Source organism: Lagenorhynchus albirostris, chromosome X (genome assembly GCF_949774975.1).
Source record: "Lagenorhynchus albirostris chromosome X, mLagAlb1.1, whole genome shotgun sequence".
Lineage (NCBI taxonomy): Eukaryota > Metazoa > Chordata > Mammalia > Artiodactyla > Delphinidae > Lagenorhynchus > Lagenorhynchus albirostris.
In genome coordinates this window covers 16034681-16058779 of record NC_083116.1, presented here as the reverse complement: position 1 = coordinate 16058779, position 24099 = coordinate 16034681, and the positions used below count along the sequence as shown (strand labels likewise).

General features: G+C 38.4%; 1 protein-coding gene and 1 non-coding gene across 19 annotated transcripts in view; both read right to left on the bottom strand.

Annotated features, from left to right (window-relative positions):
* The window catches only part of PABIR2 (PABIR family member 2), an 80508-nt gene that overhangs the window by 49468 nt on the left and 6941 nt on the right, over window positions 1-24099 (bottom strand). Inside the window, exons 3-11 of one of the 18 annotated variants that reach the window (XR_009538496.1) lie at window positions 23627-23683; window positions 23280-23323; window positions 23141-23195; window positions 22766-22867; window positions 22307-22392; window positions 21492-21556; window positions 18726-18822; window positions 17433-17529; window positions 3952-4034 (exon numbers count right to left, since the gene is read on the bottom strand). Coding sequence is in view for 17 of the 18 variants with exons in the window: in XM_060137961.1 (XP_059993944.1) it covers window positions 9059-9128; window positions 9932-10072; window positions 18726-18822; window positions 21492-21556; window positions 22307-22392; window positions 22766-22867; window positions 23141-23195; window positions 23280-23323; window positions 23627-23683 (717 nt within the window). In the remaining variant the exon portion in view is untranslated. Of the gene's footprint in view, window positions 1-3951; window positions 4163-7286; window positions 10073-17432; window positions 17530-18725; window positions 18823-21491; window positions 21557-22306; window positions 22393-22765; window positions 22868-23140; window positions 23196-23279; window positions 23324-23626; window positions 23684-24099 lie in introns of those variants that run through there. The other 17 variants (XM_060137976.1, XM_060137961.1, XM_060137962.1 and 14 more) reach the window with 17 other exon arrangements.
* Window positions 15525-15659, bottom strand: LOC132514179 (small nucleolar RNA U109). The gene has a single exon (XR_009538669.1). It is a non-coding gene; the product is annotated as a small nucleolar RNA U109 (small nucleolar RNA).

Here is a 24099-nt window from a genome sequence, read left to right as displayed (position 1 = left end):
TAAAGAAAACTAAAGAAACATGAAAACTAAATGAATTTGCATGACCTTTGAGCCTAAATTTTGAATCCTCAATTGAAAAAAATTGATAAAATAATATTATTTAATTCACAGTCCATATTCAGATTTCCCAAATTGTCCCAATAATCTCTTTTAGATCAGGACCACCCAGCTCAACCACAGACTCATGAGAAAAAATGAACTGTTTAGTTTTAAGTCACTAAGGTTTCAGGGGGAAGGAGAGGGAGATTACACAGTAATAGCTTATATAAATATGCTACCATCTGTGTGAAATTTGGGAAAAAAGAATATATTGATGAATTTGTTTACATATATGCAAACTTTCTCTGTAAGGATACACAGGAACATAAAACCACAATTGCTGTGGGGAAGAGGAGCTATGGTGGCTGGGGGATGAAGACAGGAGGGAGACACTTCATTTTCTGCCCTATTGTACCTGTAGAATTTTAAACACATGAATGTATTTCCAATGAATGAATGAGTGAATGAATGAAATCTGTTTCTTTTACTCATGTCTTTCCAGGACCCTTGAATCATCTCTAGTGGTAATGGGAACTCTCATACCCTACTGATGAGAGTATAAATTGGTACAATCTTGGTGGGGTGGAGGTGTGGCTTTAAGAAATGCCTATAACGTAAGGTCAGACACTATAAAACTCTTCAAGGAAAACATAGGCAGAACGCTCTATGACATAAATCACAGCAAGATCCTTTCTGACCCACCTCCTAGAGAAATGGAAATAAAAACAAAAATAAACAAATGGGGCCTAATGAAACTTAAAAGCTTTTGCACAGCAAAGGAAACCGTAAACAAGACGAAAAGACAACCCTCAGAATGGGAGAAAATATTTGCAAATGAAGCAACTGACAAAGGATTAATCTCCAAAACATACAAGCAACTCATGCAGCTCAATATCAAAAAAACAAACAACCCAATCCAAAAATGGGCAGAAGACCTAAATAGACATTTCTCCAAAGAAGATATACAGATAGCCAACAAACACATGAAAGAATGCTCAACATCATGAATCCTTAGAGAAATGCAAATCAAAACTACAATGAGGTATCACCTCACATCAGTCAGAATGGATATCATCAAAAAAATCTAGAAATAATAAACGCTGGAGAGGGTGTGGAGGAAAGGGAACCCTCTTGCACTGTTGGTGGGAATGTAAATTGATACAGCCACTATGGAGAACAGTATGGAGGTTCCTTAAAAGTTAAAAATAGAACTACCATAGGACCCAGCAATCCCACTACTGGGCATATACCCTGAGAAAACCATAATTCAAAAAGAGTCATGTACCACAATGTTCATTGCAACTCTATTTACAATAGCCAGGACATGGAAGCAACCTAAGTGTCCATCAACAGAAGAATGGATAAAGAAGATACAATGGAATATTACTCAGCCATAAAAAGAAACGAAATTAAGTTATTTGTAGTGAGGTGGATGCACCTAGAGTCTGTCATACAGAGTGAAGTAAGTCAGAAAGAGAAACAGAAATACCATATGCTAACACACATATATATGGAATCTAAAAAAATAAAATGGTTCTGAAGAACCCAGGGGCAGGACAGGAATAAAGACACAGATGTAGAGAATGGACTTGAGGACGTGGGGAGTGGGAAGGGTAAGCTGGGATGAAGTGAGAGAGTGGCATGGACATATCTACACTACCAAATGTAAAATAGATAGCTAGTGGGAAGCAGCCGCATAGCACAGGGAGAGCAGTTCGGTGCTTTGTGACCACCTAGAGGGGTCGGATAGGGAGGGTGGGAGGGAGACGCAAGAAGGAGGGGATATGGGGACATATGTATACGTATAGCTGATTTACTTTGTTATAAAGCAGAAACTAACACACCATTGTAAAGCAATTATACTCCAATAAAGATGTTAAACAAAAGAAATGCCGATAAAATATGCAAATACATATGCAATACATAGACTATCTCCAGAAGAACCCACCAGAAGCTGATAACACTGGTTGCTTCTGAGGAAGGACCTTATGGGACTGGGAATCCAGGGTAGAAGGAAGACTGACTTTTCCCTCTATGCCCTTTTTATTCTTTGAATTTTTATGCTGAACTTGTATTACCTTTTCAAAAGGAGCATAATAAAATAAAATGCACATACCCTTTGACTCAACTATTTATCACTTCTAAGATTCTCTCCTGCAGAAATACTTACAGAAACAAAGATCTTACTTGTGTATACTAATAAAGTATAAGGAACCTAAATGACCATCAGTTAAGGATTAGTTAAATAAATTATGGAATGTTCATACATGGGAATACTATACAATTGCTAAAAATGAACCCATAAATCATCACCCAGGCTGACACAGAATATTCCAGAAATCCGGAAGCATTCCCTAATGCCTGCATCCAGCCTTTCCCACCCTGTAAGTTACTACAAACTGAATAAACCCATGTAACCATCACCCAGGTCACACAGAACACTCCAGAATACTTGAGGCGCCCCCAATGCCCACTTCTAGCCGTTCGCCCCCTGTGAATGACCACAAGCTGAATAAACCCATGTAACCATCATCCAGATCACACAGAACATTCCACAGACCATCCAGTTTGTAATAATTCATCAAGCTGTACACTTCTTTGTATGTATGTTATACTTCAATAAAAAGTGTGAAAATATGCATGTGTGTCTGTTATAAATATGTTCACATATATAGAGAAAAAGGTAATTAGGCATACAAATCAAACTATGGATGAAAAGGCTACGGGGGGAGGCATTTATTTACTTTGCATACTTCTATAAGGTTTAAACTTTATAATGAATTTTTCCCTTCACAATTTATAATTTTAAAATGAAGAAAAATAATGAAGAAAAACACTTTTTAAAAAGAAAATAATTTTAAACACTGCTATGAAATGTTAGTTTTGTCTTAGAGGAGGAAATATACAACATCAGGGTTTTAAATCCTAAAATTCGTGACCACTACCTACAACAGCCAGTCCCCCGTCCTCCCAATCCAACCCCATAGGTCCTGGAGGGAGATAAATGTCTGAAGAATAGATTCAGACAAAGAAACACTTGACTAGCTCGGTCTTTCACCTCAGACTTCAGTGTAGTCACCGAAGGGATTAGACTAAAACTTCCTTTTGCCCAAACCAGGCAGGCCTCAGTGACCCAGACGACAAGCTTCTTTCTCTGAGGGCTACATTCTGACCTTAGCTTTGGAGCTCTCACCACTACTTTAGTCCGAAGAGATGGTTAAGGAAACAAACTGAAGAAAAATCACACCTAGGGAAGGCAAGAAACCATTTAGGGTGACTGACTAGTCCCAGTTTGCCCAGGATTTTCCTTGTGTTAGCACTGAAAGTCCCCAGAAAACCCTTCAGTTCCAAGCAAACCAGGACCTAGGAAATCAGGCCTCAAGTGCTTTTTAGGCCTCTTCTCCCTGAGCCCCAACCAAGTTCCCCTTTGATCTGCAAGGTGAGGGGGAGTGTCTTCTCCTCAGAAGCTAAAGGAGAGATGCCAGACTTCTCTTACCACACTTTATAGGAGAAGAGCTAGCAGAATCAGAATCCCAGAAAGAGGGTCCAAAGAGGCACCCCAAAGAGCATTTCACACAGATTCAACAGCTTTTAACCTCTTCATACCAACAATTCCACACATCATTGTGACCCAATCCAATCCACTCCTGGATCAAAGTTCTGATTTATATTTTACTTTGAAGATTTTGGCTATACCTAGCTAGCTATTACTCAGACTCCTGTTTACTGAAGATGTTTCTTTTAGTGAACTCACTTTTTCTTTGAAACATTTATCTTTAAAATACATCTTTAAAAATATTATTTTCTAAGTTTATTTTAACAGAACACTTCCCATCACTTTCATAAATGGAAAATTGGTATCACATGCCACAAACAGAAGGTACATATTAGGTACATATGAATAACTATTACCTAGACGGAGTACTCCTTGATGAAGATTCCTCATGCAAGTTTCCCTCAGGAATGCCTGGAACGCAAGAAGCTTGGTGCTCCTCCTAGAGGTCAGAGTGCGTGGTTAACACTGCTCTGGGAGTTTCTTCCAGCTCCTTCTATAGGTTAACCCTCCCCCGTGACTTTCTTTCAGCTCCCTCTACAGGTTGGAGTGATTATCTTTCAGCTCCCTCTGTGGGTTAGAGTGGGGGGAGGAGGGTTATTGTTCAACAAAATTTTATTGAGTGACTACTATGTTGTAGATACAGCACTGAGGATACAGGGGAGAACATGGGAACAATTTCGTATCGTAATTGAGCACGGATAGGGAAAGAAGGGAAAGATGAAGTTAGAAGATTTGGGCACAGACTGTACTGTCTCTATTTCCTAAACCCCTGTTTATTCAAGCCATTGCAATCTGACTTTTGTTCCTTCCACCTCACCAAAAGTACGCTCATGAAAGTCTCTAGGGGACTTCCTAATGATCGGATCCAATGGGAAGTTTTGCATCCTCATCTTAAGTGACCCTGGACACGACTCCCTCCTTAGCTTTGCTGACAGCGTTAGCTGGTTTCTCCAAGGTTTTCTCCTATCCCTCTTGCCACCCCAGCTCTCCTTCAACCTGCCTCTTATATGTTGATGCTTGTCAGGATTTTGTCCTTAACCCTCTTCTCCATAAATCTCCCTTCTTACGTCTACACCCATAGCTCCCACTTACATAAGCTAAAGACTCCCAAATCCTGAAAGACCAGAGGTGCCTCTATTTCTCTCTCCAACCCCATTTCTCATGTTAGCAAATTACTTGTATGACTGTGAGAGTGCCTTGGTCTCTTCTTCCTGTATCCGATTTCCCTCTCACTTCTCCTTCCACCTGAGGTTTGTTCTTCGATTCAGCTTCAGCTTCCCAGTGTTCTGGGAAGGACTCCAGAAGCACAGCCTGGGTGCTCTCCCTTTGTGCTCCCCAAAACACTAGAATTGGTGCTTCTAATGGTCAGCGTACCTCTGTTTATTTCACTAGGCTGGTCACCTTGAAGGTACTGATTGCATCTGCATTTACAGTTCCCAGCACAGGGCTCAATAAATACTTTTAAATTGATGAATATAAGAAATCCATGAGCTGTGAACAGGTAAACATGGAGGAAGAGAAGCTTGGGGATGGCTGGGGTGCGTCTGAGAAAGGGATATTTAAAACTTGAGTATTTAGAATACTATTCCCTTTCCCTTCCTCCTATGGAGGCAGCCAGGGCTGGAGGGGCCGAGGGGGCATTGATGTGTCAGGGTCAGAAATTGGTTACATACAGGAGAAATGAGCAATTGTATTGAGGATAAAGGGAAACAGGCTTGTCACTATCCGAGAATAGTTACAAATATGGATAGGACGGATGCTGGAATGAACTCGGTAGTGTTGAACTGGAATCAGAGATACTCATGGTCTTTAATAGATGATCAGATATACATATGTGTGTATATATAAATATACATTTACATGTATTTTCTGTGTTGAGAGGGCCTTTATTTATTAATATTATTATTTTTTCGGCTGTGCCGCACAGCTTGCAAGATCTGTTCCCCGAACAGGGATTGAACCCAGGCCATGGCAGTGAAAGCCCAGAATCCTAACCACTAGGCCACCAGGGAAGTCCCGAGAGGGACTTTAAACCATAATGCTCAAGTAGCAGTGATTATACCTAGTGCCTATATTTTGGTAATTGTACCAAATACCATTCTCTATTAAAAGGAATCAAGGCTCCTTAGAGAAACAGCTGATCGCAGGGCTTGGGGCAAGGAAAGTATGAATCCGGGACATCTTATGCCAGAAAGTAAAACACTGCTCAAAAAATGATAGATTTGCCAAAAGGACACAGCAGCCAGCTTGGAGGGACTCTCACTGTCCATATCTGAGATGTGAATATCAAAAAAAAAGTCATGGTTATGAATAAAAACCCACTGACTAAAATAGGAGTCCACGAGTCCACAAGGATCAAATAAATGGTGGAGGAGGGAAAGTTCTTCTTTACACTAGAATGCCAATTGATAGGTGTAGAAGGAATAAGGGAAGTAGAGAATCACCATTGGGTAGTCATCATAACACTAGCAGGCAAGAAAGAGCAAAAGATACTAAAATTACTGGGGGAAAGTTTGATGAAAAGCCAGGATATTTATAGTCTCAAAGTACTTCCACACAAAATATTTTACCCATTTCAGAGGGAAAACGCTAACTATGCAGTGGAGAAACACAGCAGACACCTCCTTAACCAAAGGATCAAGGGTCACCAGTAATAGGACGAAGTGGTACCATGTGCCTCCTGCAATGAGATGTTGAGAACACAACACCACTTCTGTGGTATTTCTGCCCAAAATGCATAACCTGAATTTAGTAACGAGGAAATATCAGTCAAATCTAAATTGAAGGACATTTTTCAAAATAACTGGCTAGTACTTCTCAAAACTATGAGGATCACAAAAGACAAGGAAAGACTGGGGGATTTCCAGGTTGAGGGAGACTAAAGACACATAATGAGTAAGTGTAACACATAATCCTGGATGGAATCCTGGGCCAGAAGGAAACTTTTTTCCCTCTTGCTAAAAGAGCCTTATTGGCACCACAGGCAAAATATGAACGGGGTCTGTACACTAGGTGGGATAGTTTTGTATCAAGGTTAATTTCCTGATTTTGATAGCTGCAATGTGGTCATGTAGAAATGTCCTTGTCTTTAGGAAATTTACAATGAAGCACTTAAGAGTAATGGGGTATCATGTCTGTATCTTATTCTCAGATGGTTCAGAAAAAATGTGACACACACATACAAATATACACAGACACATACATACATACAAGCGAGTGGGAGGGATGGTGAAACTAATGTGGTTAAATATCAACAACTGAGGAACCTGGGTGAAAAATATATGGGAGTTCTTTGGGCTATTCTTGCAACTTTTCTCTAAGTGTGAAATAAGATAGTTCATGTATTTTTTAAATACTGAAGAGTGAGTGTTTAAAGCCTGAGTCATGCATGAAAGGCTTTTATTTTTTGCCTGTCTACCCACCCCCCCCACCTTGCTCCAAAAACAATTTAGAGTCTTATGAATATGTAAAAAAAAACCACAAGATACAATAAATCCAAAACAAGTAAGAAATATGTGTAGCCTTGGCAAGAACCTTGTAAATTGTCAAATTCTACAAAATGCTCTTGAAAATTTGACAGATTATGTGGAGAGGTTTCTCTTTGTTTTGGGAAACAACCCAAACTTCAAAACAGCTATTAGTTCTTTTGTGTTCCCCATATCCTTTTATTCAAAACTTGACTGCAATTAGACACAGAGAATGCAATACTGGGATATGGATAGGCTTAAAAATTTTACAGAATTTTATGCATGTGTACACACTTTATTAAGTTTGCATTCTAAGATATACACAAGGTCAGCAGTTCACAAAACTTATTATTATTCCAAAAGCAGTTATCATGAAACACAGTGATTATATGTCAGTCAAGCAAAAAGAGCATCTAGTAAATTTTCTTATCATATCATCTCTTATACTTGTTTTCAAATAGAAGCCTGAAATATGATATCATATTAGAATAGGAAGAGAGAATTTTACTTTATAATGATCACTTTTCAAATATTAGACTTTATATAAAAATAAAGGAGTACTGTCAACAAAGCTCACCTGAAGGTTAGCATCTCTATCTTTTACGTAATCCGAAACAACCCCTGCACAAACTTAATTTTCTAGTCACTTTAAACAATAAAAATGAACCTTGGCTTAAACAGTAAAGTCAGTTACCTTGCCTCCTAGTTCTCATAACAGAGGAACAACTGCATTTTCCTGTCCCAATTCTACCCCACCACTGAATTTCAAAAATAAATTTAAATATCATTACATTCTAAAGGTTATGTCTTAAGAGTCCTAAATTAGAGCCAAAAAATGATGGCCAAAAGTGTCCCTTTAAGGCAAAGAAGACAGTAGAGAGCTGGTGGATAAATACCCTACAGGAGAAAACCATCTCTCAGTATTATATAGGCAGAGACTTTTAACATGGTTCTTTCACAAACAGAGTAAATACACTGCATACCACTGATGTAATTTTTCTTTGAAATGACATACTAGAGAACAATCTTCATAGTATATACATTCATGTTAGGTTTGAAGGATTATGGACTTTGCACAGGTGAAAGCCAATATGAGAAATAAAGCCACTAATGGCCATTATGGCAGTTATCACAATTTAAAATAAACAACACAGCTGATGCTACAACAGAACTACTTACTGCAAGCTAAGTGATGCTCTCTTATAATTCAGAGAGAATAGGTTTCCCTTCAAGCCCTACAGTATTACTAGTCTGTGGGTACCCTCAAAGCACATCATCTTCCTTTAAAATTCAACGACCTTTGCCTTCAAAAGACACAAATGCAGTAGTTTTCATTTCTTACATTCATTTAAAAATGGAATATTATGGTCCTAGCAGGCAAATTTGCATGTTAAATACAGACAATCCAACCACGATGTCTGAACATTAAAAGAGATCTATCACAACAGACATTTTGCACACAGTTTTAAATAATAAATAACACGGCAATAGATTACACTCAGGTTTTTAAAATAGCTCTATCGGGATTTTCCTCTTTTAAATGTTAAATAACTTATGGTACCGCAGACTTACTATCATGTACACTGTTGACAGCTCAAACAGCTTCTTAAAAGCAGAATGCACAATGACATTGACTTTGGCAGCTCCTAAAAGCTTCCTCATAGATATTAAACTGCGCTTCCCATAAGGCAGCATGTATAAGAACTGGACTCTGATTCTGGGGGCAACACAATAACCAAAATACAGTCGACAACACCACTCACCACACAACAAAACAAACAACTCCAATGACGAAAAAGTAATCAGAAAGAAGCAGCAATCAAAACGGTATGTGGCAATCAGACACATAAAGCCCGTTTTCTACCCTACCTTATGATATACATCTTTACAGCATGACACTGAACCCCAAGGCCCCTCAGGCCTCATTACACCACCCAAGACAAGCTGTCAAGCTCCGTGTACACTTTTCTACACAGTGGTTTGTGTGTAAATAACATTATTCATTCATTTGTAGATGCTCCACACATCTGGTCAAGGCAGGAATTTCTTCTCCTTGATAACACCACCTAGAAACATTAACAATATTTTATATATTCCTTAGGGCAACAGGTTTGAGGAGAACAATATCAACTGGGGTAGCTTAGTCATAAGAAGCTGTGGTGACTAATCCCGGCATCCTGTTAAGTCCGTTTACATTCTCAGCACTAAAATCAATCCTTGCATCCTACACTCCAACAGCAAAGAAGCAATATGCACAGTAATGAAAGCAACGACATGTTTTTTCCCCTTTGTGAGAAATGGCAAGGAAGCGGCTCAAACAGGAAAGGGAAACAAAATAATGTACTTTAAGCTGATGCAGAAAAATAAAAATTTATATCAAAAGCAACTCATCTAATATTGTGAGATAAAGAGATTTGAGACTTATGTAGTCAACAGAGAACAACAACAACAAAAATCTCTCAAGCAAGAGAATTTCTGATCAACTCTAGCTGTCATGACACTGCTGGGAAAAAGAACCATTGTTGAAGATACATATTAGTGCTTTCCTTAAATGTATAGACTCTAAAATACGTGCTCTTTGAAGCACTGAGAAAAAATATATATATATATATGTACTCTAAGCAATCAAAAATGAGTATTTGAGATTACATTACTAGCTCAAAATGAGATCAGCAAAAAGAGACCTAAGTAAGGTTACTACACTCATAAAATCAAACTTTAGAGAAGTGCCAAAAAAGAACGGCATCAAAATGGTTTAGATCAGTAACACTTTAATCCTCATTACGGATCAAAGTTCCCTGTGTTCCTCCCTGAATGTTTTCTGCAGGAAACAGCAGTTAGAACACTGAATCAGAAATGGGTAAGTCACTTGGGTGAGAGATCATCCATCAAGATGAACGGAGAGCATGAATTGGAGCATGCTACTGGAGCCTCTGCGGTTGTGCTGCCTTTAGCCAGTGAGTCTGAGGACAAGCCACTGCGGCTACTACTGCCATCCAAAATATCTGAACTGAGGACAAAGCAAAAAGAATTATAAGCAGATGCATCTATCAGGGTAAAGGCAAACATAACATGCAATGACATGGTTTCAAGAACTCACGGATCAGTACGGCATTGGTAAATCATAAAAAGCATAAAAGCAACAGCAAAACTAGAGGATGTACTATATTCAGATACCTGGGAGAGGACAATGTCAGAGAAATCCCAAGTTAAGACACGCAAGGTTCTGTATCATTTGGGTGCTCTCCTAGAGGCACCAGAAGGTCCAACATACCAGTAAGTGTTCCTCTTGACATGTCATGGTTTCCGTGAGGGAGTCCCCTACCTTCCGCTCAAGCGATTTCTACCCTTATATTTCTCTTCTTTAAAAAATTGTTTTTATTTTTATACTTCTCTTCTTACCTTCAGCCTTCAAGTAAGAGGAGTGGTTACTCGTTGAGGTACCCTGGACTGTCGGAAGTATTCTAGCAAGTATACTGCTTCATGGTCCTTCCATTCCAGAACAGTCTTTCAACTGCTCTAGATTTTATCACTTCCCCACTCCCAAGAGCCCTTCGACTCAAATACACATTTTTTTCTAATTTCCTCCATTATTTGCCTTTTATGTTCTGCTCATTTTATGAATTTCTTAGACTATTTCCTTTCCTATTGCTTTCAAAACTCAAAGGTCTCCCTCCTATTTCTAAAAGACTTGTTTCTTTGATCCCTGCAGTTAACTTCCAGTCAAGCTTCTAATAGGAATGCTCTATATCCACAGACCCAATACCCTCACAGCCCATTTGCTTCTTGAATCCTGACAACTGGCTTGTGCTCCTGTCCTTCCACTAAGACTCCTGATCTGGTCATCAAGAGCCTCTAGAACCCAGCCTGGGGACACCTGACCCATCCAGCCCAGGCTCCCAGGGCTCCCAACAATCAAGCCAGCCTGCCTCATGAATCTGGCTACAGACTTTAGCGTTCACAATTGCCAGCCTTCACAATGTGACATGAGGCTGCCTTCCTGGCTACGATACCCATCAATACAACGTGTAAGCTCTGTGCTGTATATCTGGCCCGAATTCACTCATTCAGTCATTACATTTTTTCTAATATTTACTGAGTACCTGCCAAGTGCAGAATGTATGCCAGCTATTAGAAATACAATGGTATATAAGACAGACATGATCCCTGCCCTCATCTAATTTACAGTATAGTACAGGAGACAGACAGTTATATAATCATGCTAATTAATATATAATTATAATTTGTGATCAAAGCAGTAAAGATATAAGGGACTCTGAGAGTATATAACATGGGTGACCTGATCTAATTTGGAGGAATACGGAGGAACAAGGCTCCCCCAAAGTGATATTTGAGCAGTTGTCTGAAAGATGAGTAGGCCTTAACTGGGTAAAGCTGGGGAAGAAGCAAGGTTATTTCTAGGAGCCAAAACCAGGCTAGTATGGCTATAGCACAGGGAGCAAGGAGAACATGATGAGAGAAAGCTGGCGAGGGAGTCAGGTAGTTTTAGGATCTACACAGACATACTTTTTTATTTTTGAAAAGGAAACAAAGCATAGAATTGGAGAAGGACTTGTGAATCAGCAAATATAGGTTCTAGTTTAAGTTTGATCACTAGCTCCTTTGCAAAAGCTCATCCTGGTCTAAACTGCCCTGAAACTCAATATTATGTCTTTAATATTATCGTTTTTATGAATTTCCAAGTTAATATATTTCCACTGTTAAGCAACCTATGATACATTTGGAAGTTTCTGGGCTCTGTACCACCCTTAATAAAATGTAACTTCCCCCAACCCAGCTTCTCTACTCTTATATTTCTTCAAAATGTCATTTCTTTCTTTTGCCTGTGGATTGTTTTCAGATGGAAACAGAATACAAATAGGCTTTGGAAAAGTAAAAATATCGGGTTGGCCAAAAGGTTCGTTCGTTTTTTCCCATAAGATGGCTCTAGTAGCGCTTAGTCATCTTTAACTTCATTCGAAACAATTTTGTTAGACTGTGTTGTGACAGCTGTCGTATCAGCGTGCATTTAAAAAATATCAAAATTGGTGAATTTTTGTGTAGCCATTTTAATATTGAAGATGGAAGAAAATAGCAACATTTTCGGCATATTATGCTTTATTATGTCAAGAAAGGTTAAAAACACAACTGAAACACACAAAAAAAGATTTGTGCAGTGTATAGAGAAGGTGCTGTGACTGATCAAATGTGTCAAAAGTGGTTTGCAAAGTTTTGTGCTGGAGATTTCTTGCTGGCCGATGCTCCACAGTCGGGTAGACCAGTTGACGTTGATAGTGATCAAATCGAGACATTAACTGTAAACAATTAATGTTATACCACACGGGAGATAGCCGACGTACTCAAAATATCCAAATCAAGCGTTGAAAATCATTTGCACCAGCTTGGTTACGTTCATCACTTTGATGTTTGGGTTCCACTTAAGTTAAGCAAAAAAAAAAAAAAAAAAAAAAAAACACCAAAAAACCAGTATTTCTGCATGCAATTCTCTATTTAAATGTTCTGTTTTTAAAACAAATTGTGTCGGGCAATGAAAAGTGGGTACTGTACAATAATGTGGAACAGAAGAAGAGATCGTGGGGCGAGCGAAATGAACCACCACCAACCACTTCAAAGGCCAGTCTCCATCCAAAGAACGTGATGGTGTGCATATGGTGGGATTGGAAGGGAGTCCTCTATCATCAGCTCCTTCTGGAAAACCAAACGATTAATTCCAACAAGTACCGCTCCTAATTAGACCAACTGAAAGCAGCACTTGACAAAAAGCGTCCAGAATCAGTCAACAGAAAACGCATCATCTTCCATCAGGATAACGCAGGACCGCATGTTTCTTTGACGACCAGGTAAAAACTGTTACAGCTTGGCTGGGAAGTTCTGATTCATCCGCCGTATTCACCAGACATTGCACCTTCGGAGTTCCATTGATTTCTGTCTTTACAAAATTCTCTTAATGGAAAAAATTTCAATTTCCTGGAAGACTGTAAAAGGCACCTGGAACAGTGCTTTGCACAAAAAGATAAAAAGTTTTGGGTAAATGAAATTATGAAGTTGCCTGAAAAATGGCAGAAGGTAGTGGAACAAAACAGTGAATACGTTGTTCAATAACAACGTATTCTTGGTGAAAATGAAAAATGTGTCTTTTAGTTTTACTTAAAAACCGAAGGAACATTTTGGCCAACCCAATAAAAATGGAAACAGTATATTTCCCAATCCTCCTACTCTATACTTTCTGCTGTCAAATGCATCATTAATAATACCACTTTTAAGTAAGAAGTTTGGAAAATTTAGCTGGCTCTGGTATTTTTTCAACCAAATGGCAAAATGGGTCTAAAATATGAATTATTCAAAGTACTGAAAGAAAGTTGCACAGATTATCTAAGACGTTGGAAAATCAAAAGACCTTTATATTTGCCTTTGGAACATATGTGATTTTCCTCCTGCAGCATTTTGCCTAGACTAATACTAAAATGAATTTACTTTCCTAAAGCACATATTGGCTGGGAAGCCGAAGGACACGCTCTCTGCTGCTTGGCAGGAAGAAACAGGCTTAGATTAAAATTTGGCCACCAAACAGATAATCTGAATATAAATACTTTCTTATTCCAACCAGACTTATGGTGAGCTCTGGGTTAAAAGATTCCATTTGCCATAAAACCTGCTTGCTTAGGTGAATCCTGTATTCATTCAAAAACATAGAACGTGACTCGCCATGAAATCTGTCGTCTAATGCTGTTGATTACCTTAAAGAAATAAGCTAATGGGGAAGTTACCAAGAAAAAAAATGAGTCTGAACATTTCACTTCATGTATTTTTTCAAGAATATATTTTTTCAAGAATTTCTTCTCAATTATTAACTGTAAACATATATAATTGTGTTTCATTGACAGAAAAATAGCATACTTGCATTTAGTCTCCAGTGCAATTTAAATTCAGAGCCTGGTAAACCTTTAACCAGGTATTTTCACTAAACTAAAATCTAGTTTCTGTTCTAATTAATCTGGCACTACTATACTTGGTCCTGGAAGCAGTGACTACAGGTCACAAATTACCCACTGTTAATATACCCACAAGCAAGACTTAACGTGATTTTGTAATTCCAGAGAGATCACTGTACAAAAGTGATTTTCACTGTGTCTGCTATTAAACCTTCTACCAGGGCTTCTAAAAGCAACAAAGCGTGGTCCAATTTAAGTTTCTCTCTTTTTTTCTTTCCTAGTTTAAGCTCTGATGGAGGTGCTAATGAGCCTTAGACTAGTGGCCCAAAGCCAAACAATGGCAGGAAAGCAAAGGACCTAGACAATTCAAATTGGACACAGGAGTACGTGAAACAAAAGTAAACTAATTCATTTCAGCCACTGACTATACCAATTGAGGCAGTATTTGAACCACACCACCAAAAATACTTATGACAGCTAAAGTAGTGCCCTCTGTCTAAAAAAACTAAGGGAGAAAGTATAAGGGAATCATTAAAACATTCAGTGATAAAGTAACAACAAAATTAGGTTGTCCAGTGTGACTCACGCTATCACGCATCTGGTGGAGCCACTCTTGTGCCTTGTCCAGTCAGTAAATTGGGTCTATCAGATAAATGCCAGGCAGGTAAATGCGCTAGAAATCAGCCGCAGCCCTATCAGTCCCAGCACAGATTTTAGTATAAGGTAAGACTACAGGGCATCCCCCTACCCCTTGGTGTGGGTTAAACTGATCCATAGGGTTTGTTCTCTACTCTCTACTATCTTACCTTACGAAGACCCAGCATTATCTTGCTGTATAACCTCTAGGTTTTTAAGATCACATAGTTAAATATGACCAGTTCCACTGTCACTTTGGGGATAGGAGTTTTAAAGTATCAGCACATAGGGATGTAACGTACAACATGATCAAGATAATGAACATGGCTATATGTTATAAATGAAAGTTGTTAAGAAAGTCAAATCCTAAGAGGTCTCATCACAAGGAAAAAATTCTTTTTCTATTTCTTTAATTTGGTATCTACATGAGATGATGGACGTTCACTAAACTTATTGTGGCCGTCATTTCATGAGGTACGTGAGTCACATCATTATGCTGCACACCTTGAACTTATACAGTGCTGTATGTCAACTATACTCAGTAAAACTGGAAGAAAAAAATTTTAATTAAAAATACTACTCTTTAATCACCAGAAAAAAAAGTATCAGCACAGAAGTCTAAGCTGCTCACACAAACATCTTCAAGTATATGTGAACATTTCTGTCATAATAAATGATGATTACCTTATTCTTTGTACATGTAACATACTCATGATAAAATTTTCTTGCCGTGACACATACGTTAAAAAAAATGTTAAAAATCACTAAGATAAATCTAGTGTAAAATGTTAAAATAAAACCATAAAGGTTAAGTCAGCAGTCCTGTTAACACTAAGGCACTGGGCAGGAAATTTCATGGAAGACTTTTTCCTTTTCTGTAGGAGAAATAGACTATCACTTAATCTTTACTACATGGCTAGCAGCCCTGAAAACTCCTTTATTTTATATGCCACAGATAGCCTTACTCCTAAAAGAATGAGGAGCAGAACAAGAGTTCCCAGCATGAAGAAAAGAATGAAAGCACCATGTAAAGGTGTACTTCCGAGCTATGGTCAAACTCCTGATGTTCATAAGGACTAAATGCAGAATGACGTAATTCCTACCTTGTGGTTAACAAAGGTCCCCAGATTTGCTTGGCAAAAAAAAGAATTCTTAGTAAAAAATAGGTTTATAGGGCTTCCCTGGTGGCACGGGTTCGAGCCCTGGTCCAGGAGGATCCCACAAGCCGTGCAGCAACTAAGCCCGTGAGCCAAAACTACTGGGCCTGCGCTCTAGAGCCTGCGTGCCTAGAGCCCGTGCTCCGCAACGAGAGAGGTCGCCGCGATGAGAAACCCATGCACCACAATGAAGAGTAGCCCCCGCTCGCCACAACTGGAGAAAGCCAGCGCACAGCAATGAAGACCCAACAAAGCCAAAAATAAATAAATAAAATAAACAAACAAAAAAGAAAGATTCAATCACTAAAAAAAAAAAAAGAAATAGGTTTATGAAAAGGAGGCCTACTATTCCTTTGCATAGCAGTTGGCACACCGGACACAAACTCCATATGGGTCAGTACTCAAACTTCACATTTATTGATAATTTATACTTCAAAGATGCAAGCTTTTAAAGATCATTATCTAGTATATAAAGTTTAAAGTTTTAAAACCCATCTCTTCTTTATGGAGTGGGGCAGGGAACAAACTATAATGATTGAAATGATGAGATAATACCTACTGATGATCTGATACCTTTTCTCTCCCTAAAATGTATAAAAATGGTTTCCTTAGTTATCGAGTAGATTGTTATCCTTGGCAACAGGTAGCTCCTGTCTCTGTCCCCATTTCTAAGAATATGGATCTCTGATCAATGAAGCTGCTTTTAAGATAGGAAAAAAAGTTTCTGCAAAAGCAGAATCCAATTTTACGTATCATGAATAACTCATATTTAAATTCTGTTCATTGTAAGACATAAATGTCAGCAATCTTAGTACACAAGGTATTCCAAGAGTCTTATTGCGATTGTCAGCTTTAACAGCCTCAGAAGTCCAGATGCTCCAAACTTACTAAAAACATCGCTTGAAAGTTTAATCACCTAAATATCTTTGATACTGAGTTTTGTGAATTTTGAGTAATAAGTTTCTCTTTAATATATTACTTGAGCCATATGTTGGCTTGTTAGCGCTCTATGAACAGCCACGAATAAAGTCAATCTCTCCAGTGTGAGGCGACACTTTTTGTGTTTACAGATCAGAAGTGCCCTTCATCCCCAATGTTGATGTTCCCAGGGCTCCCACAGCCAGTCACATGTCTACGGAGAATGGAGGTGGTGGCAATAGAAATAGAAGCCTCATGGGAGTTCCCTGGTGGCCTAGTGGTTAGAATTCTGGGCTTTCACTGCCGTGGCCTGGGTTCAACCCCTGGTCAGGGAACTGAGATTCTGCAAGCCATGTGGCATGGCCAAAAAAAAAAAAAAAAAAAAAAATAGAAGCCTCACAACAGCTACCATCACAGACAGCTTAGGTTGGGCTGCTCAGAGGAGTAAACGTCTGAACAAGGGGAGAGGGCCCTTGGTAAATGCCATATATTCTCTGTCCTTCCTTACTTATTAGTGTGAACCTGTTTCATAGAGTCAAGCACAGTCAGCCTACAGCAATATTTAAAAAAAAAATCACCTCACCCTGTATGTTTTTAGCTTGGCGAATGCTTTCGTATCATTTAACATGAACTTGGTTACTTGGTTAGTAACTGCGTAAGGAAATCTATTTATAATGTCATGTGCCTATATTAAAACACACTTTACCATAAAAGTGATATGCAGTTTCCACTCAGTATAGAGTTTCACCCACTAGTCCTCTTGACAAGCTTTAGAAGTTTTCTCTTTGCAATCATCTACATACCTGGAAAGACATTCTGTACCAAATTTAGCACATTGAGCTAACAAGGACAGACACGGATGAGAGAGAAGAGAGACTGTGGGGCTGAAAATAGCCAGAACCATCTAAAAGGCATCTGTTCCAAGGTTAGAATGGTACTGATCAACGAGTCTAATGAGCTAGAATAATCTGTGACTTCTTGGGTCAACTAGAAGTAGAGGTTACCTTGGAAAAACAATGAATAAGTGATTTGGAAAGAAGGAATCGTCAGTCTGTATAACTTATAAGTGGCTTACAGGATTCTTCCATTTAGAGAGCACCATCTTTTTTATTTTAAAGTGAACGCCCTCTGGGGTTCTTAAAAAAAAAAAAAAAGAACCTTAGCCATCAAATTCAGGGAACAAAAAGTTCTGCAAGGCACTACACAATTGCATCCAGAACATGGGTGCTCAGTAAGTTGACTGAAACGTACTGAAAGATTTCAAAATATCACCTGGCCACTGCTATTATCCCTTTCTCTTCCTTCCTATAAGTATGTTGGCATCCAAGTACTCAACTCATCCAAGTACTCAAATTTGGGTACAGGAAAAGAAGTTAACTTTCGCACAAAAACATGAAAGGGCCTTAAGTTAGACATCTAAACTCGGATGAGTAAGACTAAAAGACTAAAAAAAAGTTATGTGAACAGACCACAGGAATCTGCAAGTGTTACTATTTAAACGAAACCTTAGTTACTATTGTGACGAAACACCCCAAAATTTTCAAAAAGATTTTATAACAACAGATAGTGCTATTTAGAAAATGCCATGCTTAAGAGAATGCTGGTGTTCTCTGCTAAGTTAAAAGGATATAATACAAAATGCAGGCAGAGCAGCTACAATCAAGGCATATTACCCAGGGCAACCCAGAAGCTCCTTCTCATGCCATCCAGCTGTTGACACTCTCCCACACTATTAGCACCTACTGAGAGGCTGACCTAACAGGAGCTAGGCATGAAGGTGAAGGTGCCAAAAAGATACACGCACTTCCAAAGGAAGTCCTGGTGACTTTCAAACGATCTGGTTTCTCACACTGTCTCCATCTCCATGGAGATTTCACCTCTAGGGAGCATGGATAAAAAGTTGAATATGTTTTAAATGATCCCAATATACTTTTGCTGCTGCAGTTCTTTTCAAATACATCATTCCCTAGTATCCTTTGGATTTTATTTCATTTTTTACCATGAACTGAGATCAGACAATTGTGCAGCCTCCGGAGACAGCATAGTGGTAGTGCCTTGGAAGAGCCTCTTGGGCTGGCTTTCGGTCTCCATTTCACCTAAAACAGAAAGAGATGATGCTACCATAAAGCAATTTTACAGATACAGGCTTGCTGCTAAAATGGGGTGATCTTTGTTTAACCAAAGATCGGAATACTTCAAACTGTTACTTGAAAGCTATTTTCCCATGTGCTTTAATGTAGAAGAAATATACTGCCACATAAACTCAACTAAAAAGTCAGCAGCCGGGGCTTCCCTGGTGGCGCAGTGGTTGAGAGTCCGCCTGCCGATGCAGGGGACACGGGTTCGTGCCCCGGTCCGGGAAGATCCCACATGCCGCGGAGCAGCTAGGCCCGTGAGCCATGGCCGCTGAGCCTGCGCGTCCGGAGCCTGTGCTCCGCAACGGGAGAGGCCACAACAGTGAGAGGCCCATGTACCGCAAAAAAAAAAGTCAGCAGCCCTAAAACTACCTTCTCATTTATTGTATGTAGTCTGCTGCCCATATAGTCAGGTTCTTTAATAGAAAAGTAGAACACTGATTGCATTAGGCAAAATGAATCAAGACTAATAACTACAGCAGAAATAAAGTATCCCCCAAGAGCTGAAGCTCACGGTGAATAATAATTTATGCTAGATGATTAGTAAAGACTCTTGATTTTATATATCTTAATGTCAGAACATTTCCTGAGTTGAAGTCAAACGGATTCAAAGGCATGCAGTCTGATAAAGAGCATATAAATCAAAGGTTGCTTTAGGCTACTTAGTGAAAATGAAGATTAGAAAATATAAGTTTGAAAGCACATCTGTAACTGAAAGCAATTATTAATTAATTCACAAAATTGATGTTGTACTGGCTACTTCAATCCTACAGATTTTCTCAGAACTGGGAATGGAAAAACTTTGCATCAGAAGAAATAATGCTTAACATTTTGCCACTGGGAGTGCACAGACTAACAACCCTAAATTAGACAGAAAAGCCCCTTTCCAAATAAGCTATGATTTAAAACATGCACATACCTTGGTTTCAAAGCTCTTTATCTGAGCTTTAAAACTGAACGTTAAAGACAATTTAATTCATGGGCCTATCTACACTCCATTAAGAAATGAGCAACCATGAACTTAAACCTCTACAAGATTCTTATGATGGAAAAAGATCAAGGAAGAACAAATGCAACATTCATTTTTCCCCATATTATTAATTAATTCATATTATCTTTCCTCTGGAGCTATTCTGAAAATTACTGCAATTCAAGAAAGGTTATGTTTTCATTTGCTTTTTTCCATGCTTTAACATGCGGCTTTTCAAAGCTGCTGCCGGGCTTTCAACACCTCATTAGCAAAAGACTTTAGCCCTTTTTAGCAAGGAATCCCTCCATCTGCTGGTATATTTTGGAATAGCTTTGAAACTGAACAACCATATTACATTCCATCAACTTCCTACAACATATTTAAAATTAATACTAATAACTATACTAGCTTTAATTTCCAAGTTTTATTTTCACATAATAGCTCCTGAGAAGGTTCTTCGGATTGTAAATAATTCCTTGCAGCGTTAAGGAAAAAGACTATTAGTTTATAAAATAAAATTTATTCACTAAATACAAATACTGTCACTGTATCAGCATCTATTCCCCACAGCACACCATCTTTAATTTTAAGTTGTCTGAAATATAGCACTTTTTGAATCTGTGTATGATGCTATACCACTGGAAAGTCTTCGCCGAAGCTGCAAGTATCTGTTTACCTAACATTAGAAGAGTTGATTTGTTTACTAGCTTCAGAGGTGATCTGCACAAAAAAAACCACTTACTGAATTGCTTTTTTAAAATGATCATTAAAACTCTCACTTAAAATGACATCCAACACTTGTAATCATGTGGTCATATCCCCAGGAATAATGACTAAACCCGTGTTAAATTTCTTTGCCTTTTTTTTTAATAGACTCCATTGGGTGCCCTCTATAAGCATCTAAAACTAGCACTGAGTGAGATCATTTTCGTTCAGTGCTTTGTGGTTTAAAATAAGGTAATTAAGAGAGCACCCCTTGGGAGTTTGGGGTTAGTAGATGCAAACTATTACACATAGAATGGATAAACAACAAGGTCCTACTGTAGAGCACAGGGAACTATATTCATTATCCTGGGATAAATCATAATGGAAAAGAATATAAAAAAAGAATGTCTGTCTGTGTATAACTGAGTCACTTTGCTGTACAGCAGAGATTGGCACAGCATTGTAAATCAACTCTACTTCAATAAAAATATTAATTTAAAAAAAATAAAGTGTATTTCTTATAAACCACACACACAAGAGTACCCTATCATATCAAAAACCCTATAGAGACTCAAATGGGAGGCGTCATTTGGTGGTGACTTATATTTGAGCATACAGCATGTGTATGGACTTATTTGCTATGACATTAACACATATTTCTGCAATGTATCAACTTACATCTCTTTTATATTCAGATCACTGAGAGGCAAAATTTCTGGAATATATATTGATATTATGAATATCTGAATAAGATTCAGTTATGAAGTATAAAAAAATATAGACAGTATCAAATAACTAATTCCCAGAATTTAGAATCAGTAAAGCATACATTGGAAAGAATATTTCACTATTTCTTTAGAAGAAAGGAGTCATGCCTTGAACTCATTTCAGACAGAAATGCTAATTTGTAACTCAAGCTGGACTATGTTTAATAGCAGAAGGGGATGACACATACCTTTTCTTTTAAGAGGACCAAGAACACTGGGCCTAATGCACTTGACTGGACTCTGGCTTCTCCTGCTTTAAAGAATAAACAAACAGGATGACATTAGAGTACTTCTGGCAAATCAATAAAATTGACGGATACATAGGGAGAAATGGACAACGTCTGTGTTGTAGGTTGAGTACGTGATCTGACCTGGCATATGACAATCTGGAATAACATGGCATTTTAAGCTATTTTAAAAACTTGTTTTCTGGGCTTCCCTGGTGGTGCAGTGGTTGAGAGTCCACCTGCCGATGCAGGGGACACGGGTTCGTGCCCCGGTCCGGGAAGATCCCACGTGCCACGGAGCGGCTGGGCCCGTGAGCCATGGCCGCTGAGCCTGCGCATCTGGAGCCTGTGCTCCACAACGGGAGAGGCCACAACAGTGAGACGCCCGCGTACAGAAAAAAAAAAAAAAACACTCGTTTTCTAAGACAAAATATCCACAATAGTTTAAAAAAAAAAGGATAAACCTTATTAATAAGTTGTTTGGGATTTTGACTGGTCTACAATTAAAAAATTTTTTTTCCTTATCCTTATAAAGAATATATTTTCAAGTGTGTGTGTCCCCTCTGAACATAAACTGGCATAAGCCTCAAAAAATAAATATGGTAAAATGTTAATGGCAGAATATATAGGTGGTAGGTATAGGGATGTTCACTGTGAAATTCTTTCAGTTTTGCTGTTTGAAAATTTCCATAATAAAATGTTGGGGGAAAAGTTCACCAAAGAGACAAATTTAATGAACAGCCTTTCAACCACATTTAAAAAGCAGGTTTACTTACCTGGAAAAGCGTCTTGGACTAGGAACGGGACTTGGTGGTAGCCCGCTGCTGCTCACAAACATTTGTAAGGATGGTGAAAAACACTGCTAGGGAAAAACATATTAAAATACTTCTAGTGCTCCAGTTTTCAAAAGGTTCTTATCAAAATGACAACAACAGCATCCTTAGAATTGCTTACCTATCTGTCTCTCATACATGTTTATGAGAGAATACATAGATAGATAGATAGATAGACAGATGGATAGATTGATAGATTTTTTTCAAATTACTACTATAGACTTTTATTAATTTTCCTTCCAGTCATTGAATTCATCAAAATTGAGGTGATTGAATTCATCAAAATTGAGGTGATTCATCAAAATTGAGGTGTGTGTGTGTGTGTGTGTGTGTGTGTGTGTATTTTAGAGAGTAAACAGGTCAGTGTGTGAAAGAGAGTTAATATCTTGTCAATGAACCTACCTTTCCAAATCCTCTGGTGGGTGATGGTGCTGGAGAAACTGGAGTGAAGTCAATCCTTTTAGGAGAATATAATTTCTCTGGCTTGTCAAAATCACTATCACTCTGTAAATAGAAAGTGTTATTTCCTCATAATTCACAACTCAACACATCACAGTTCTTCTTTACTACACAAATAGGCCTACATTTTTAGAGCAGAAATGTATAGACTCTAAAAAGTTGCAACCTCATATTCTGGTGGGAAAGCAGAGATCAAAAACACTGAATTCAAATGTGGAAACAGGAGGGCAAGAGGTAAATGAAAAAAATGAATGAAGCCAATGAACGATACAGCGGGTTCTAGAAAATAAAAAACAAGCAGATATGTGAAAACTTTACCAGGCTCAAGCTCTCATCCCATGATTGGCTTATCTGCATTGCAGTTTGCACTTCTCTAAAACAGACAAAAATGAATGGCCATTAGTGCTCATAAACAAGACATACCTTTGGCCACACCCTGTTCTTGTGAGGCACTAACCTTTCATGTGCAGTTTCTCTGTTCATCATATCCATGCCTTCCTCCTGCAAAGGCAAACATGTGCTGAAAACGTAAAATTTATCCACACAGTTCTCTATTTCAAAGAAAATGAAAAGGACTTTTCTGCCTCATTTGACATTATCACAGTACACCGGGACTGACATTTTAAGACTGTCACCTGTGCCACATCTGTATTTTATCTGCCCACTCAGAAGAATTTGAACCTGTCCACAACTAACCAGAGTGGCAGCCTGACTCATTTTTAATATCTAAATCTGCAAAATGAAAATAAAATCAAAACGTAAAATGCAGAAAATTACAGATCTGAGCCAGTAAGTAAAATTTACCCTTTTGATTTGAAGCAGTCTGCTGCTAGGAATCCGATTAGGTGAGGGTGACAGCAACTGGAAGGAAGAAGTAAACATTTACTATTTTCTGAATCACAAAGCAGCGGCCTGCTGTCAGTGCCAGTGTACAACCTCTTCCTAGATAATTTTTCATATTCTTCTTAGAAATCGAGCTCTTTAAATCACTGAACATTAATGCACTAGAGAGGCAGTACATTCAGGGTTTTTTTTGATCACAATGTAATTGATAAAGAAATTTGGTTACAAGAATTATGACTGATTATAATTTTAACCCTTGAAAACCTTCATCTCTGGCAAAAGCCAAGAAGCAAGTAATTGTGCATTTCCTGGTTGGAAAACAATGCTTTAGTCTTCCTCTCCTAAGCAGGCAAAGGTAAGTAAACTGAGAGCCATTCAGCAACTAATGTTTCAACATTTTATCCTATTTGAAATGACCCACGAGTACATTCAGT